General features: G+C 36.9%; 1 protein-coding gene across 1 annotated transcript; it reads right to left on the bottom strand.

Annotated features, from left to right (window-relative positions):
* Positions 1-264: 264 nt before the first annotated feature.
* On the bottom strand, positions 265-17658 carry LOC146004903 (sodium channel protein Nach-like). The gene is made up of 5 exons (XM_083143931.1): positions 17460-17658; positions 15535-15588; positions 11261-11366; positions 9062-9168; positions 265-389 (listed from the first exon to the last, which is right to left on the bottom strand). The coding sequence occupies exons 1-5, from the start codon at positions 17656-17658 to the stop codon at positions 265-267; spliced, it is 591 nt and encodes a 196-aa protein (XP_083000057.1).
* Between the last annotated feature and the right edge of the window lie 322 nt (positions 17659-17980).

Genomic DNA, 17980 nt, shown 5'->3' with positions numbered 1-17980 from the left:
GCCCCTCCACATCCGTCTTGGGCCATAAAAACGCAATTTGATCCTCCTTCCAAATTTCCATGAAACCCATGTCAACATATGCACTTCAATCGATTGTTTCTGGATATTCTTGTGATAACGTTTTATGGCACAGTTTCACATTTTTCAGAAATAATAAGACTTTAAATGGATTCCCAAAGCTCAATGCAGAAGGTGGCTTACAATTTATGTTACAACTTCTCCATGTTCTACACAACTAAATCGCAGAATTTTGATAATTCATTCCTAATTCTTTGATGCTTCTCTTCTGAAGAGGACGAACACGGGGCGGATGGCGAAGTAGTAAATGACTTCCACTCCACTCATCAAACTAGCACCAATAAATAATCCGAAGACCCCGCCAACCGATACTGTAAGAAAAGAGAACTGCAGTTTATAAAGAGAGGTATTTTTTACATGTAGATAATACAGGGTGGCGCATATTGTATCTACCAATTTGAGTTGGCAACCATGTCAGAATGCGCATGCGCATGTGTAGCATCCGTGGAAATTTGGGAGTGAAGCAATTAGTATACCACGCAACATTGGCCGGTGTAGACGCAGATGGAAGCAAGGGTGCCCGCAGGATTTATTCTGAGGTGGGGCAGAGACACAGAAACGTTTACTTCTATTATTATTATTATTGCTATTATCACTGCTTTATTGTTTTTATTTTTTTGTTGTTGTTGTTATTATTATTACATTATTAATACTATTGTTACTACTTATGTTTTTTTATTTAAATTACATACAATTATAATATCTATATTCACCGGCCCCTGTGGCGGAGTGGTTAGCACATCGCGCTACGGCGCCAGGGGTCCCGGGTTCGAATCCTGGCCTGGGTATGGATTTTTGTGAGTGTCCATTCATCAATTTCATCATATCATCACTCATCCCCATCTTCGTGAATTAGCCAAAGCTGGCACAAAAGGCGAAGTAAAATAAATCAAATCACAGATCAAATAATATCTCTATTCTTTATATCTATATGCAATTTGCATAAATGTATACTTCACATTAATTCATGTACGACAAAAAGCTGGCCTTCCCGATGGCGCAGTGGGAGCGTCGTCGCCTTGTAATCAAGTTGTCCTGGTTTCGATACCCGGTGGAGGCACATAGAGATTCGGATCCCACATTAAACTGAAGATTCAGTCCCAATTAGCTTTACTGTGCATAAAGTGGACTTAAAATACCAACTCAAACAACAAAAAGTGGTTAGAAATTCAGTGCAAAATAGACTGTAAGCTTAAATGTAACCCTATTTCAAATAAAAATAATAATAATAATTGCGGTTGCTGTAACTTACGGCCTGTAAGTCACAGAAAACAGTACTTTTTAAAAAATATCTCTATAATTTCAACATTCGAATTACATTAACTCTTTCCAGATATCTAGGGAGGCAAGTTCCCGACATCACCCCTCCTGCGGGCTCCCATGGGTGTAAGTCTTCATCCAAACATGCACCGGGCACTGCGGCGGAACAATGAAGGTCGCCATGCACCTGTTCCAGAGCCTTACAATATTGTGATTAGGGTTAGACATTAAAGAGCCACGGGTAATATTGTGAACCCTCAGTCGCCGGAATGTCCGTGCCAGAAGTATGGAGGTTATCTTAAAGCTTGACGCCCACCGAGACGCCGGAAACAGAACTCAACAGACCTACTTCCGGCGACTCGGTGGGAGATAACCCATACGATAACTTCCAGACTTCTAGCCAGAAATTCCGTGCTTCGGTTCCGCGCCAAAATCTCTAGAAATCTCCTTTTTCGCTGTGTCTCAATGGGCGTAGTAGTGTTATTTGTGATATTACTGGGTCGATAAATGATGAGCCCCCCTCAGCAGATTTGGCTACACTTAAAACTAGCTCAAGATGTGCATATGAGCTTATTGCTCAAGAGTGGTACTCTGTCTAACCCAAGATTTTTGTAAAAATGCCCTCGGGAGTTTCCCGTGAAATGATGAGCCCCCTCAGATTGATTTGCCTACACTTACAAAAGCTACATCTGTGAGATTGTTGTCCATAAGCTTGTAAAAAATATGCCCTTCTTGATATTGTTATGGTCACACTTAAAACTAAGCCAAAAATGCTCATAAGAGCCACCTACATACACCCACACCCACCCACACCTACACATGTCTGAAACAGTACCACCACAAAATCTGGCATGTCATATTGTATACTGAAGAATGAGTGTGTAGCATCAAATTCATAATAGCTACCAGTGGCAGGCTTCTGCACACATTGATATGTATAAAATTGTAAAGATACCTGTGGATTTTTTAGTATATCTGCTTTGTATTTAAGAGCATAACTGGCTTCATATTCAACTACTTGAATTCTTAGCTCCATAGTCTGAATAAGGCACTTGCCTTCATCAGGTAGAGTATTAGGCAGAGCTGCCCCAGTAGTATTTAATGTACTGTACCTCATCAAAGCATTATTATCATTGGCAGCTCTTCTAAATTTAATTCGTAAACCACCCTTCCACATAATATCTTTGTAATCTGAGAAGAATCCTGGCAACAGGCGCATAGGAAACAATATTGTGTGACTCTTAGATATTATTTTATCACCAGCCTCAAATCCACCTATTTTGTAGTAAGAAGCCTCGGTTTTGGATATTTTTAGTGTGGCCAAAGCTGTAGATGTAATACCAGGGTAATCTACTCTGTTTATAACAACACCATGTTTCTGATCTCAATTTCAGAGAAAAGATGTGGCACAAAATTGTCTACCAATCTTATATTTGAGTTAGCCGGATAATCTGTACCATCGAGCACTACAACATCAAATTTGATGTATAGGTCTGCTGGAAAAAAAATCATCAGAATAATAAAAATTCACAAAGTACCCCACAACTATTCTTTTCTTGCAATACAATTCCAGCTCAAAATCATTGTTTCCCTTCAAACAGTACCCACTGAAACTCAGTCTCATTCTCAACAGACATCAGGTCAAATTCTGACAGTTTTGAAAACCTCAGCTTAAATTCAGAAACAAGAGATTTAGATTTGATGTGTCTTGAAATTCCTCTTCTTTCAAAAAATGTTTGCATCTTGAATTATAACCTGCAAACAACATAGCTCTCATCAGAATCATGTAAAACTTGCCTAATACCTATGCAAATAATACTGTGACATGGATTTTATTACAGTTCAAGTGAGCACAGTTGCTTGCCACATTTGCATTTTCTATCAAACAGGCCATAATTTAAAATTTCTATCAAGCAATGCACATCACAGTCCCTAAATTTATGCCACATGAAATACATTAACATCTCATTCATATTCAAGAGATCCCTGTCAAAATCAAATAGACTTTAGGTGTGGAAATCAGAGCCCCTGTACAGCACATGTTCCAGACAAAAGTTCAGTTGCTTTTAATAATTTTTATCTGTGATCTGGAAATTGTGCATGTAAACAGGGTGAACAATTCCATTATTTATGCAGTAGCTTGAGTACCACTGCTTTCTAACACACACATTGAAGCTAACAAAAAATCCAACAATTCTCCTGCAATCATTGTAAACATAATCTTCAAATATTGTAATATTTCTCAATCCCAGATATCTGAAACCCCTGTCACTGTTCAACACCCATTGCAACTCTGTTTCATTAACAATTGCAAACAAGTCATATTCTGTCAGCCCATGAAACCTAATCCTGAAATCCTCAACAACAGACTTTGATCTGATGAGTCTTGAAATGTTTCTCCTGTCAAAATAAGTTTGCATCTTGAAATTATAGAGGAATACTGCTCAATTGCTTGCCACACATACACTTTGTATACATGTATTGGGACCTCACAACCTCCCTAAGACAGTCAAGGCTGCAATTTCTAAACTTTTGTTGCAGAAAATATAAAATAACTTCATTTATACTATGCTTGTGATCCCTACCATAGTACCATGAATATATAAAATCTTCACCCCTATACAGCAGTCCATTCTCTGTTGTTGCATATTTAGTGTCAAGGAATGGCAATTCAAACATAGTTTCATGATACTTGTAGTGCAACCAGTTCAAACTCTGCATTGTGTACATGAAGAAATTGTAAATTTTACAAGGTGCAATGCTTGTAAACCACCAGCCATAGGCGGGACAATAAGAATCATCAGAATAATAGAAATTCACAAAGTACCCAACAATTCTTCTTCCTGTAAAATACATATCCAACTCAAAGTGGCTGATGCTTTTCAAACACAGGTACCCAAAGCTATGCTCACTGTCCAGCACCCACTGAAACTCAGTCTTATTCCCAAGTCTTATCACCTGCTGCCTTTTGATTCATACAACTCTCAAATGTTGAACATGAATAAGATAATCATGTATCTTCTTCAGCAAAAATTTAAAAATTGCAGCATTGGGTGCTTTAATAGGGAAATGAAATCATGGAATGTTTTTACAGAGTGTAAGTGCGGGAAGCCACTAAGCTGTATGCCTCTGCTGTTGAGATAGATTCAAGCCTAACATGTAATATTGTTTGCAGGTTGACAAGATGCAAACATTTTTTTGAAAGAAGGGGGATTGCAAGATACATCAAATCTAAATCTCTTGTCTCTGAGTTCAAGCTGAGGTTCTCAAACCTGTCAGAATGTGACCTGATGTCTGTTGGGAAAGAGACTGAGTTTCAGTGGGTGTTGGATAGTGATCACAGCTTTGGGTATCTGAGTTTGAAAGGCATCAGTCACTTTGAATTGGTGTATTTTACAGGAAGAAGAATTGTTGGGCACTTTGTGAATTTTTATTATTCTGATGATTCCTATTATCCAGGATATGGCTGGTGGTCTACAAGCATTGAACCTTGCAAAATTTACAATTTCTTCATACACACCTTTCAGAGTTTGAACTGGGTACACTACAAGTATCTAGAAACTATGGTGCCATTGCCATTTATTATTACTGAATTTGCAACAACAGAGAGTGGGTTGCTCTATAAGGGTGAGGATTTTATCTATTCATATGACTATGGCAGGTCTCACAAGTGTAATATAAATGAAGTTATTTTATATTTTCTGAAACAAAAGTTTAGAAATTGTAGCTTTGATTGTCTTAGGGATGTTGTGCAGTCCCAATATATGTATACACCGTGTATGTGTGGCAGCAGTGTTCCTGTATAATTTACAGACTTATTTTGACAGAAGACACATCAAATCTCAACATGTGATGTACAGGGGCTTTTGACCATGATCTATTATTTTATGTGGCAGAAATTTGGGGACTGTGATGTACTCTGCTTGATAGGAAGCTGTAGCAAGCAACTGTGCTCACTTTGAAACTGCAATAGGATACTTGTCATAGTATGATTTTTGCTGGGTAATTTCTTCTTTTATTGACAAGAGATGTGTTGTTTGCAGGTTATAATTCAAGATGCAAACATTTTTTGAAAGAAGGGGGATTGAAAGATACATCAAATCCAAATCTCTTCTATCTGAATTTATACTGAGGTTCTCAAACCTGTCAGAATATGACCTGATGTCTGTTGGGAATAAGACTGAGTTTCAGTGGGTACTGGACAGTGAGCACAGCTTTGGGTACCTGTGTTTGAAAAGCATCAGCCACTTTGAGTTGGATATGTATTTTACAGGAAGAAGAATTGTTGGGTACTTTGTGAATTTCTATTATTCTGATGATTCTTATTGTCCCGGCTATGGCTGGTGGTTTACAAGCATTGCACCTTGTAAAATTTACAATTTCTTCATGTACACAATGCAGAGTTTGAACTGGGTGCACTACAAGTATCATGAAACTATGTTTGAATTGCCATTCCTTGACACTAAATATGCAACAACAGAGAATGGACTGCTGTATAGGGGTGAAGATTTTATATATTCATGGTACTATGGTAGGGATCACAAGCATAGTATAAATGAAGTTATTTTATATTTTCTGCAACAAAAGTTTAGAAATTGCAGCCTTGACTGTCTTAGGGAGGTTGTGAGGTCCCAATACATGTATACAAAGTGTATGTGTGGCAAGCAATTGAGCAGTATTCCTCTATAATTTCAAGATGCAAACTTATTTTGACAGGAGAAACATTTCAAGACTCATCAGATCAAAGTCTGTTGTTGAGGATTTCAGGATTAGGTTTCATGGGCTGACAGAATATGACTTGTTTGCAATTGTTAATGAAACAGAGTTGCAATGGGTGTTGAACAGTGACAGGGGTTTCAGATATCTGGGATTGAGAAATATTACAATATTTGAAGATTATGTTTACAATGATTGCAGGAGAATTGTTGGATTTTTTGTTAGCTTCAATGTGTGTGTTAGAAAGCAGTGGTACTCAAGCTACTGCATAAATAATGGAATTGTTCACCCTGTTTACATGCACAATTTCCAGATCACAGATAAAAATTATTAAAAGCAACTGAACTTTTGTCTGGAACATGTGCTGTACAGGGGCTCTGATTTCCACACCTAAAGTCTATTTGATTTTGACAGGGATCTCTTGAATATGAATGAGATGTTAATGTATTTCATGTGGCATAAATTTAGGGACTGTGATGTGCATTGCTTGATAGAAATTTTAAATTATGGCCTGTTTGATAGAAAATGCAAATGTGGCAAGCAACTGTGCTCACTTGAACTGTAATAAAATCCATGTCACAGTATTATTTGCATAGGTATTAGGCAAGTTTTACATGATTCTGATGAGAGCTATGTTGTTTGCAGGTTATAATTCAAGATGCAAACATTTTTTTGAAAGAAGAGGAATTTCAAGACACATCAAATCTAAATCTCTTGTTTCTGAATTTAAGCTGTGGTTCTCAAAACTGTCAGAATTTGACCTGATGTCTGTTGAGAATGAGACTGAGTTTCAGTTGGTTCTGTTTGAAGGGAAACAATGATTTTGAGCTGGAATTGTATTGCAAGAAAAGAAGAGTTGTGGGGTACTTTGTGAATTTTTATTATTCTGATGATTTTTTTTTCCAGCAGACCTATACATCAAATTTGATGTTGTAAAGCTCGATGGTACAGATTATCCGGCTAACTCAAATATAAGATTGGTAGACAATTTTGTGCCACATCTGTTCTCTGAAATTGAGATCAGATTACCCTGGTATTACCTCTACAGCTTTGGCCACACTAAAATTATCCAAAACCTAGGCCTCATACTACAAAATAGGTGGATTTCAGGCTGGTGATAAAATAATATCTAAGAGTCACACAGTATTGTTTCCTATGCGCCTGTTTCCAGGATTCTTCATCAGATTACAAAGATCTTATGTGGAAGGGTGGTTTAAGAATTACATTTAGAAGAGCTGCCAATGATAATAAAGTTTTGATGAGGTACAGTACAATAAACTCTAGCGGGGCAGCTCTGCCTAATACCCTACCTGATGAAGGCAAATACATTCTTCAGACTATGGAGCTAAGAATTCCAGTAGTTGACTATGAAGCCAGTTATGCTCTTAAATACAAAGCAGATAAACTAAAAAATCAACAAGTGCCTTTACAATTTTATACATATCAATGTGTCCAGAAGCCTGCCACTGGTAGCTATTATGAATTTGATGCTACAAACTCATTCTCCAGTATACAATATGACATGCCAGATTTTGTGGTGGTACTGGTTTAGACTGGAAGACACAATAATCAGGAAAAAAATTCAAGTAAATTTGATAGCTGCAACATCAAGGACATATATCTTAAATATGGCAGAAATGAGGTATTCCCTAGAGAAAATTATAATTTAAATATGTCCAAGGATGATTTCCTTAAATTATATGAGGCATTTACAGCATACAAAAGGGTTACAACCGGGAATACAGACATTTAATATTCACATGATGAATTCAAAGCACAGAGACCCATGTTTGTCATCAAAACCTCAAAAAGAAAACAGGTTGTGCTTAATGACAGGACAAACATTAAAATTATCTGTGAATTCCATGATACACTTCCTGATGACACCATATGTAGTGTTATTCCTATAGGTGAAAAATCATATGTTTATTATGTAAGAAATGAGAGAGTCACGGAGCAATTCTAGAAAGCCTCTGCATATTACATTTTCTTAGTACTAGATATGCAAGTTGGGCCTGGTGTCCAATTGAACTTAAACTGGAAGTGGACCGGAAGTGGACCGGAAGTGGACCGGAAGTGGGCCGGAAGTAAACCGGAAGTGGACCGGAAGTGAACCGGAAGTGGACCGGAAGTAAATATGTGTGGGTGTGGGTGGGTGTGGGTGTGCGTTGGTGTAGATGTAGCTAATAAAATTACACTTTACAGAGTATTACACTAGAGGCAATAAGCTCATATGAGCATTTTGGCTTAGTTTTAGGTGTTGTCAAAACAATATCAAGAGGGAGCATATTTTTAACAAGCTTATGGACAACAATCTCACAGATGTAGCTTTTGTCAGTGTAGGCAAATCAATCTGAAGGGGGTCATACTTTCACGGGAAATTCCCGAAGGCATTTTTACAAAAATCTTGGATTAGACAGAGTAACACTTGAGCAATAAGCTCATATGGACATCTTGAACTAGTTTTAAGTGTAGCCAAATCGGCCTGAGAGGGGCTCATACTTTATCGAGCCAGTAATAGGTCAAATAACACTACTGGCCGTCAAGCTTTAATCTGAGTGACGTGGTCCCTTGAGTCCCTCTAAAGCGATCTGGTGCATGTGGCGGGATTTAAACTGTTTAGGAGAGACAGAATCGGTAAATGGCGCGGGGGATTACCAATTTATCCTACGGAAGTCAACTCTGCCAAAGTAATTAGACAATCTCATGGCGTATTTGTTACACTGGAAGTCTCTGTAAAACAACAAAAAAATATCTTGTCTCTAGTATTGTATGTATCGACTTCCTCACAAGTCACTTAAAAACTTTGAAAATGAAATCGTGAATTTTGTGCCCATAATTTTTGGAGTCATTAAAATTGATCTATGCAGCTCGAGAGAGGAAGTGACTTCATTCCGGCTGCTCTGGACCCTTCCATCTGTCCTCTTAACCCAACTCATCACACTCCTCGTCTCCACAAAATCATGTCCAAGCGTTCAAACCCAAGTCATAGGGATATCTTACTTACCAGCAATATCTACAATCCCATGCACTACTTTCAGCCGGCGTCTGGTCTTGCCCAGCCCAACATGGAAACTGAAGTCACAATACTCTCCTTTCTTACTTCTGCCTGACCTAGAAAATATATATTAATAACGTTTTAATAAACATATGTGTCATAACACACAATATTACACAAATGCAATTACCATTTCTCAACTCCTCAAAGTTTACAAAAACGCTATATATAAATTGATATTTTGGAAGAAATTACAATAAAAACGAACCAAATATTTTCCTTCACTCCCCAAGAATTTGTATCTGGACATATTGAGCTCAGGAGACCATTAATACAAACAGAACCTAATGTTACTAAATTTGTTTCAGGAATGAGAGTGCCGAACGCTCCAAATCTAACGTAATATTGACAAGTGAATGTCAAGAAATCCAACATTCACCGGTTAGGAATATAAGAAGAATTTTATATAGATTGAATTAATTTCATCCTTATTTCCTGATTTCCAGTGGAGCTGGAAATGTTGATCATGAATTGTGCTTTGAACTAGGAATTCGACAGATGTAACATTACGAGGGGCTTTTGATAAGTTTCCAGCCGTCAGGGAAAGTATTGGAATTGATGAAAATCCTTTTAGCATGTTGTGAGTCAATATTTCAGGACATGTTGTGCAAAATGTTAGACAGATACTGCTAGTAATACTTTTGCGTTATAAGTTTAATGCGATCATGGCAAAGCACAGTGTGCAGTTTTCCAAATTGGAGAAGAGACATGGTTTGCAGACCGAGATATAACCTTCTATTGCCATGGGTTAGAATTGCTACAGGAACGTTGTGCCAAATGTGTCAACCTGAAAGGGAACTATGCTGAATAAAGTTACATTCATTTGCCACTGATGCCTTTATTTCTTGCCGAGACCGGAAATTTGTTAAATTTCTCTCGCATAATGATGGGGAATAGTTTTACGTGGATAACTGTGGAATTTGAATGATGCGGTAGAAGCTGACAGGATTGCTTGTGTACATGCAGAATGTAGTATCTACGAAGGTAGAATGAAGGTCCAGGTAAAGCTGCAAAATGCGGGTTGTTCAGTCATGAGAGAATATAGTCCGTTAAGTGGATATACGATATGTTTTTTTGCATCAAGAATCACTGGGAATTAAACAGAAGCAGCTACACACGACGTTACAAAGTAATGATCTCTAAAATCGTTGATTATATCACTCTTTTACACATACTAATGCAAATAGTTTGTGTATGCTCAAATGTAACAAGGCTAGATGCAGGCTAACGTAGGGTTACTTATCTTCCCAGACAAGTAGAGCCTGGAACAGCTGCAAACGATCTGAAGATAATGGCGAAATTTGAAGGAGAATGTTAACACATGAACCACGACTCACTTACGCCATTGCCACACTTACATGCGTAAATACTTATATTTATTTTTTACTCCTTACTTTATCATATATTCCTGGTGAAGGCACATAATGGTTTGGATCCCACTTTAAACTGTATTCCCCGTCCAGATTAGCCTTACTGTGCATAAAGTGGACTTAAAACAGCTACTCAATCAATCAATGAATAAAGCAATCAACTTATAATTTATTTATGTAAGTATAATTTCATTTACTAAACCTTTTCCTTGTTAACAATATTATGTTAATATCACTTTTGTGACATAACACATGTATATACGTATGTTCGGCTGAAGGTACGTTAGTATAGATTAAAATAACGAAAAACATGTTAGATTAAATGATGCGTGACTTGTGATGGTGTTTATGGTTTTGGTAACGGGCCAATAAGGTATTTGTTCCGTTACCTACGATCTGGATATACTCTGGAAAAGACTCACCTAGTTCTGATGTCCCTGAAGCGTTGTTTAACTTATCCTGCTCGTTTGCCTAACGTTCGTTTTTACAGCCACATCGAACATTGCGATAATCTCTGGATACCCTCAATATTGGATCGACTAAGGATATAATAATTCACTGAATTTTCTATAATCCATTCGGATTTGATATAAATGATGAAATTATCATTGAGTTTAAGTTAATTGCCACACCATTAAAGGGATGTAAACAATACGTAGATGAGGCAATCTATGTATACATAGCTCTGCATACTTTGAGTCAACTCCACGTGTGAATTTACCCTCATGATTTTCTTCTACTACTACTTGCAAATCTAGTTGTCATGCAGAATACTTACTTTTGATAATATACACCTTCCGTGCTTTGCTCCACACAGTTTAATGGACAGTTGCATCGGAGACCACTCCTTCCTTCCACAGCGGGGTTCACGAACTCCAACTGGTCTGCAAGTGGAAGCAGAAGGTTCCTAGTACTAATACTAAAATACATATATATATAAAAATACATCTTCTCTAAGATACGAAGACAAACGTGCTTAGTACGTGCAAAATAATCACATGAAAAATCTATTCCTCTCAAGAGATGTAACTTCTACGCCAATTTGTTTACCGTTACCTCTGCAGGACACTGGAACAGACTGCCTCCCGAAATCCAAGCCTCTTTCTCATTTATGACATTCAAAAGAAAGTAAAATCACACGTGTTAAACAATCGGAGATAGATTGAAGTCCCAGAAAACAGTGCATAAGGGTTCTAGCTCACGATTTTTTCCTCTGTAGATATTTCTGTGTGCGTTTGTGTGTGTGCGTGTCCATGTAGAAACTGTATTGCTTTTATTTTTAATTTGACACTTCAGTTATCTTTTTTCATTGTATTAGTAAAAATAATGAACACTGTAATTAATAATATGACTCCTACTATACAAACTGTATTACTTTCATTCCATTTTTATTTCATTTTCGTTACTATATGTTTAGTATATTGCTTTATTTTTCATTTTTTACTTTGTTTTTAATTTATCTTCTTTCATTTTTAATAGTGTGTAATTAATTGTAAAGAAAAACATTGACCACTATTATTAATGGTTAAGTGAATGATAACGCATGAATGCCTTTAACTTTACATGTGAACAAAGTCGTAAACAATTACATAAAGAAATATTTCATGAGAAACAAATCACACAAAACTTCACTAACTTCACCGAAGTACCCTCTATTCTTCAGCGTAGGAGTTTTTCCCATATAATATAGTTCAATTTACCAAATGAGCTGTCAAATGTTGCTATATGTTATTATGGGGTAAGTTATTCAACGCAAACATAATCCTACAACACAGATAATATATACAACTATAAAATATTATATTTCGAAAGCCACATTAATTTCAATTCCCGATGTGAAGATGAAATGGTGAAAGCATCGTAGCTTTTACTCGCGGACGGGTAGGAGGGCATGATTTACAAATATTTTCAATTCCTGGAATTGCGATTGATATTTTATATACTAATTCGGTGTTTGGACCTTCCAGTTAGTAAGTACAATGGACATCTGAACGAAAGACAGTGGATGAAAACGAGGAGTTGAATATTGTGCAGGATGGGGCAGAATTAGGTAAACACTTTTAGAATGCTCTAAGTTTTTGATAAATTTTCATTAACACGTGCCGTTTATTTAGTAATGAACAATAATTAAAAAAGTTAATATCATCCTTATTTCCTGATTTCCAGTGGACATGAATTGAGCTATGAACTTGGAGATGCAACTCTGAGATGGTGTTGGCTATTTTATGTTACTCGAATGATTTCTTTACAGATAAGCTCGAAAACATCCGTTGTCAAGACGTCAATTCAAGATGGCGACCAAGTATGAAAGGGAACAACGTGTGTTCGTTGTGGGATGGTATTTGGAGAGTACATCGCCAATAAAATTGCAAAAGTAGTTCCGAATAAATTTTCCTGAAGAGATCATTCCACTACATAATCAATTTCTGCGCTTGTAATAAAGTTACGTAAAACGGGAAGTGCGAATCATCAGCGGAAGGGAAACGTGGTGGATCGAGATGCGTGGTGATGTAAATGTGGTGCGAGTGAGAGAGAGTGTGATTGATTGATTGATTGATTTGAATTATTTTACTTAGTTTTTGTGCCACTTTTGGCTTATTTACGAAGATGGAGATGAGTGATGACATGATGAAATTGATGAATAGACACTCATAAACATCCATGCCCATTCCGGGATTCGAACCCAGGACCCCTGACGTCATAGCGCGATGTGCTAACCACTCCGCCACGAGGGTCGGCAAGAGAGAGAGAGAGAGAGAGAGACAGAGAGAGTGTGGTACAGAGTTCTCTAAAAGGAACAAAAGCGTCTCCAATACTGTGAACATTTATCAGAAATAACTGACAGAAGACTGTCATTACTATTTTATTATTTGATTGTTGTTATTATTATTATTATGAGTATTATGTGTAATTTTCCACAATGTACATACACAATGCTCCCTATAATACTTCGTCGCCATCTTGAATTGACTGGGCCTCTCAAAGGCCTTGGACTGTTTAAACCACTCTAATCTAATGCAAAAACTGATTAATCTTGGCATTAGAGGAAACACACATAAATTGATAAAATCTTTTCTCACGGATAGACCACAGTGTACGCAGATACAACACTCTGAAAACTGGGTGGTTCATAAACTTGTATCTGTCACTGAATATGCAAGAACAGGAGTTCCTCAAGGCTCCGTACTAGGCCCACTACTGTTCATACTCGTATTGTACGATATACATTTATACCCACCCCAGACAACACAAAAAGTTTAACATTCGCAGATGACACAACCATAACTTGCAGTGCCAAAACACTGCTACACATCAGTAAATATCATAACTCAATACTTAAACTCATATAGCTTGAATATAAGCTACCAAGAAATAATGTATATGGTTTTCAACCCTGGGAGTAAACACAATTTTGATAATATAAATGTACGAATAGATGACAATGAAATCAATTATGAAAATCCAGTAGATGAGAAGCTCATGTAGAGAATCATTTCGAGAAAACAAAATAATGACTATTTATTCTCTATATATTTATAAATTAATTGCATACGCTCTAGCACATTGTAAAATGGATAAACATTCGATGGTCCATCAGTACAATACATGCCAAAAAGAGAACTTTCATATGCGAACGCATAGACTTGCTCTTTCAAGCAAAGCACCTCATGTTGCAGGAATAACATTTAATAACAAACTCCCTACACACATCAAACAAATTACTGATACATATAAGAGACTGAAAGAAATAGTACTGTACCTAACAGACAAAGCAGTACAAAACCTTAATGAATTAAAGTAGTAAACTGGATCATTGAAATACTGCATTTTACTATTGAAATTTGATAATGTATTTTTAATTTTACAAATTTAGCATTTGTGATCTGGTCTTGTATAAATTATGTGAACTGTACTTAACAGACATATAACTGATAACTTTATAAACCGAATGATTATTTGAATTCTTTCTTGAATTTTTCTTCTTATTTTAAATTTTCCCATTTTGTTACTTTAACAATGTATGACGTTCTCCATACACATGGAAATGGGTCAACGGAAATAAAGAACGTATTATTATTATTATTATTATTATAAATCATCTTCTGTGTAGGTAGCTATTCTCTGCCCAGTGTACCCACCTCCACCGTAAATTCACCTACAGGGTAACTGGGAGAACGACTGTGGAGAAGTAGGTGTAGGGGATTTTGGAAGATGGCCCTTCATGACATGAAAAACCCATACATTGGAAACGTGGAACTGTCGCAGTCCATCACTGGAGGCTTCGGTAAGTTGAGGATGTGATACAGAATAATATCGTTGTCCAAAATCGACCATTTTGACAAGGTCAAAATTGGAGAAGAAGAAAATTAAAAGAGAGACAAATACGGAATAATATCCTATTTCGGTCTGAGACATATGTTCCGTTCTCCCATTTACAGAATCTAGTAAATCTAAGTAGTATTGGTATAATATGGGGATAGAGGGTATGGAGTAGATGGTGTGTACCGATAAAGCTGAAGGTGGAAGCAGTTCACGAGTGGTCACCGCCCGAGCCAGATCCTTCACTAGAATTTTACAGTTCGGTTTATGTGAAGGAAAAAAGAGCCTCTCTGACGATCGAAAATGTGGAAGACAGAAACGAACTGATTTTCAAAGTGACTTTGTATCTATCTAATTTGGATATTCACGGTCGAGTATGACAGGATATGGAATTTTGTCTTGATCGTTCACAGAGACACCCAAAAACCTCACATGAAAATACATTGAAGAAGTATCAAATGTGAAGATTGTTTTTATATTTAGGAATTGCGTTTAAGTTTCTACCATGATTTGTTCCAAACTTGAGACGGTTTAAAAATCGCCTATCATGTAATCGGCACATTGTGTATAAACATTCTGAATAATTATCAACATTGCATACTTGTTAGCTACTAGTGCTTAATTCTACCATTTCACACACACACACATATTAATGTCTGTAATATTAGTTCTGTTATTAAAGAAGAATGAAGACTCTTCAAATCAAACCTGAACATCCAAAAAGGAACTTACCGCTTGCATTTTCTAGACATGCCATCCCTTCTTTGTTGCACAGTGGTGACTTTTCTGTAAATAAATAATATTTTCATTTATAGCAAGAAAATCTGATATTGTTACAAACTGATATACCAGTCCTCCTCAATAAAAATAGAATGCCTAAATTATATTACAAGGGAAGTATTTTCCGTAGAAATTTCCAGCATCGGTTACATCGAAATTACAAGTAACAACTAACTAACTAAATCTCTAGCCTTCTTAAAACCCGAAAGTTTATGGCTGCAGCAACACAAGCATTCCATCTTTCTCTCTCCTGGGCAAGATCAATCCACTCTTTTCCATCCCCATAGATTTTCTTCTGGTCAATGTTAACCCTCCATCTTCGTTTTGGTCTTCCTACAGGTTTCTTACCACCAGGTTTCCCAACAAGAATCCTGTAAAATCATCTTTCCTCTCCCATTCGTACTACATGGCATGCCCACCTAAGTCTTCTGGATTTAATCATTCTAATAATATCTAGACATGAATACAAATACCGATTTCATCTCTCAACGATAATAACTTCTCGAGCGACTTGTAAGTTTTTCTTTTTTACTTTGCCAAATGTTTGAAAAGAACCCTTCTTCAGAGGCTTTGCAGGGGCGCCAGGGGCGCTAAAGATTCTCAGAATTTCGGTGATAAGGTAGAAAAATATGTGACTCGGTACATATCCTTCCTTTCTTATTTGGATTTGATTTTTAATTGGTCAGTAAACAAACAAAATGGTGTTTGCATTCATACTACTTTTGACATTTACGATAAACGTTTTAAAAGTCAGATTTTGGTGAAGATACGTATTTAATTATATGTTGAAAATAATTTCTGACTGACAAGACACAACAAAATGTTCGAAATAGAAACCATAGCACAAGTATAGTTAAAGTTGAACAGCCATACTAAATTTCTATTATGATACAATTCTGAATTAAAGTCGCTGTTCTTCAATCTTCTATATTTTTTCTTGCAAATTTGAAACATTCGTGTACTTCTAGATGAAGTTTGAATTATTCTGTGATGTCCACTTTATGCACATATAGGCTAATCGGGACTGAACCTACAGTTTAACATGGGATCCGAACCACAGTGTAATGAGCCTCCTCCGGGTATCGATCCTGGGACTCTCTGATTACAAGGCGAGAACGTTACCACTACGCCATCGGTTGGCTGTTTTGTAGTTCTATAGTAAAGGAAGAGACTAAGTGGTAATACATTTGAACCTGTAATAAATTCTACTAAACACTAATGAAACGTAACACGTAAACCGTCTAAACATACGTCATTGAAAATAAACTATCACAACATAAGAGACACATCAATTCAGAAACTGACGAGGAAACAACTTCGTTATCAAGGATTGCGGTTAACATACTCCAGGTTAGTGCTGTCATGGTACTTTCAATGAAGGCCAAGAGACGACTTTCACGAGATTCTTTTATCACTCTTTCGCCTGCCTGTAGAGAACAAATTGCTCACAAGTGGTAAAAATTAGCCACATTTATTAAACTAATTAACGTACTTAACCAGTAATGATAAATTTGTTCCTTATTGTGAATGCATCATACGAGTAATAATGGCAGTGTTGAATAAACTAAATACAGGGTGAGTCAAAAGTCAGATTACGTAGGAAGTTTAGCCTGAATCATTTCAGATAACTGTGAGTGAGTGAAGGCAGATGCCGACAAAATACGAAAGGGTGGAGGTGACTATGTATCCAATCCACCAAGAGATTTCTTTCCTTCTGGTGTCATTTAAAGGCGCTCGTGTACTGAACTAAGATTCAGAAATTCTGAAGGAACGCAGTGTGTAATGTGCAGACCTGATTATGCCGGACATGTTGTTTAATTGTTTGCGAAGAAATCTCAGGTAGTGAATTTTTCTAAATGTAAATAAGATTGCATTACCGTAGCCTACAGGTGCGTCCGTGCAGTTGCAGAGTTGAAGTTTCTTCTCCATCCGGCACTGAGCGATGCAGGCGCTGAAGCTGTAGTACTTGTAGGCGTAGAGACCTTCCGTTTCATCTGGAAACCTGCAGCCTCTGGAATCTGCCGGAAGGCTGCGAACATCTTCGTCTGCCACCTCGTCCGTGACGTAGAATTTCATTTCTATGTGGCCCTCATAATCTGTATTTATTACTTCCCCATGTGAAGAACCTATCGCTAAAGGTACGTCATAAGCACCGTGGATGCTCGTCTGCAAAATATGTACATTAGCAAGCATTTAAATCAATTCCACGATAGCTTGTACATTTGTATCCACGTACATATATCGTTTGGAAGTAGAGGTAGGGACAGAGGAACTTTGTTGTGTCTATATTAAAAAAATATATATGAGAGTGATGTATTACAAATTCAAAAATCAAGCTACACAATATTGTACATTATAATGAAAATTCAAATTTAGTTGAGATAATTTTAACAAGTTG

Source organism: Lepisma saccharinum, chromosome 22, assembly GCF_977018435.1.
Source record: "Lepisma saccharinum chromosome 22, izLepSacc3.1, whole genome shotgun sequence".
Taxonomy (NCBI): Eukaryota; Metazoa; Arthropoda; class Insecta; order Zygentoma; family Lepismatidae; genus Lepisma; species Lepisma saccharinum.
Note: the sequence above shows the minus strand (reverse complement) of the source record. Positions and strands in the feature narration are given on the sequence as shown.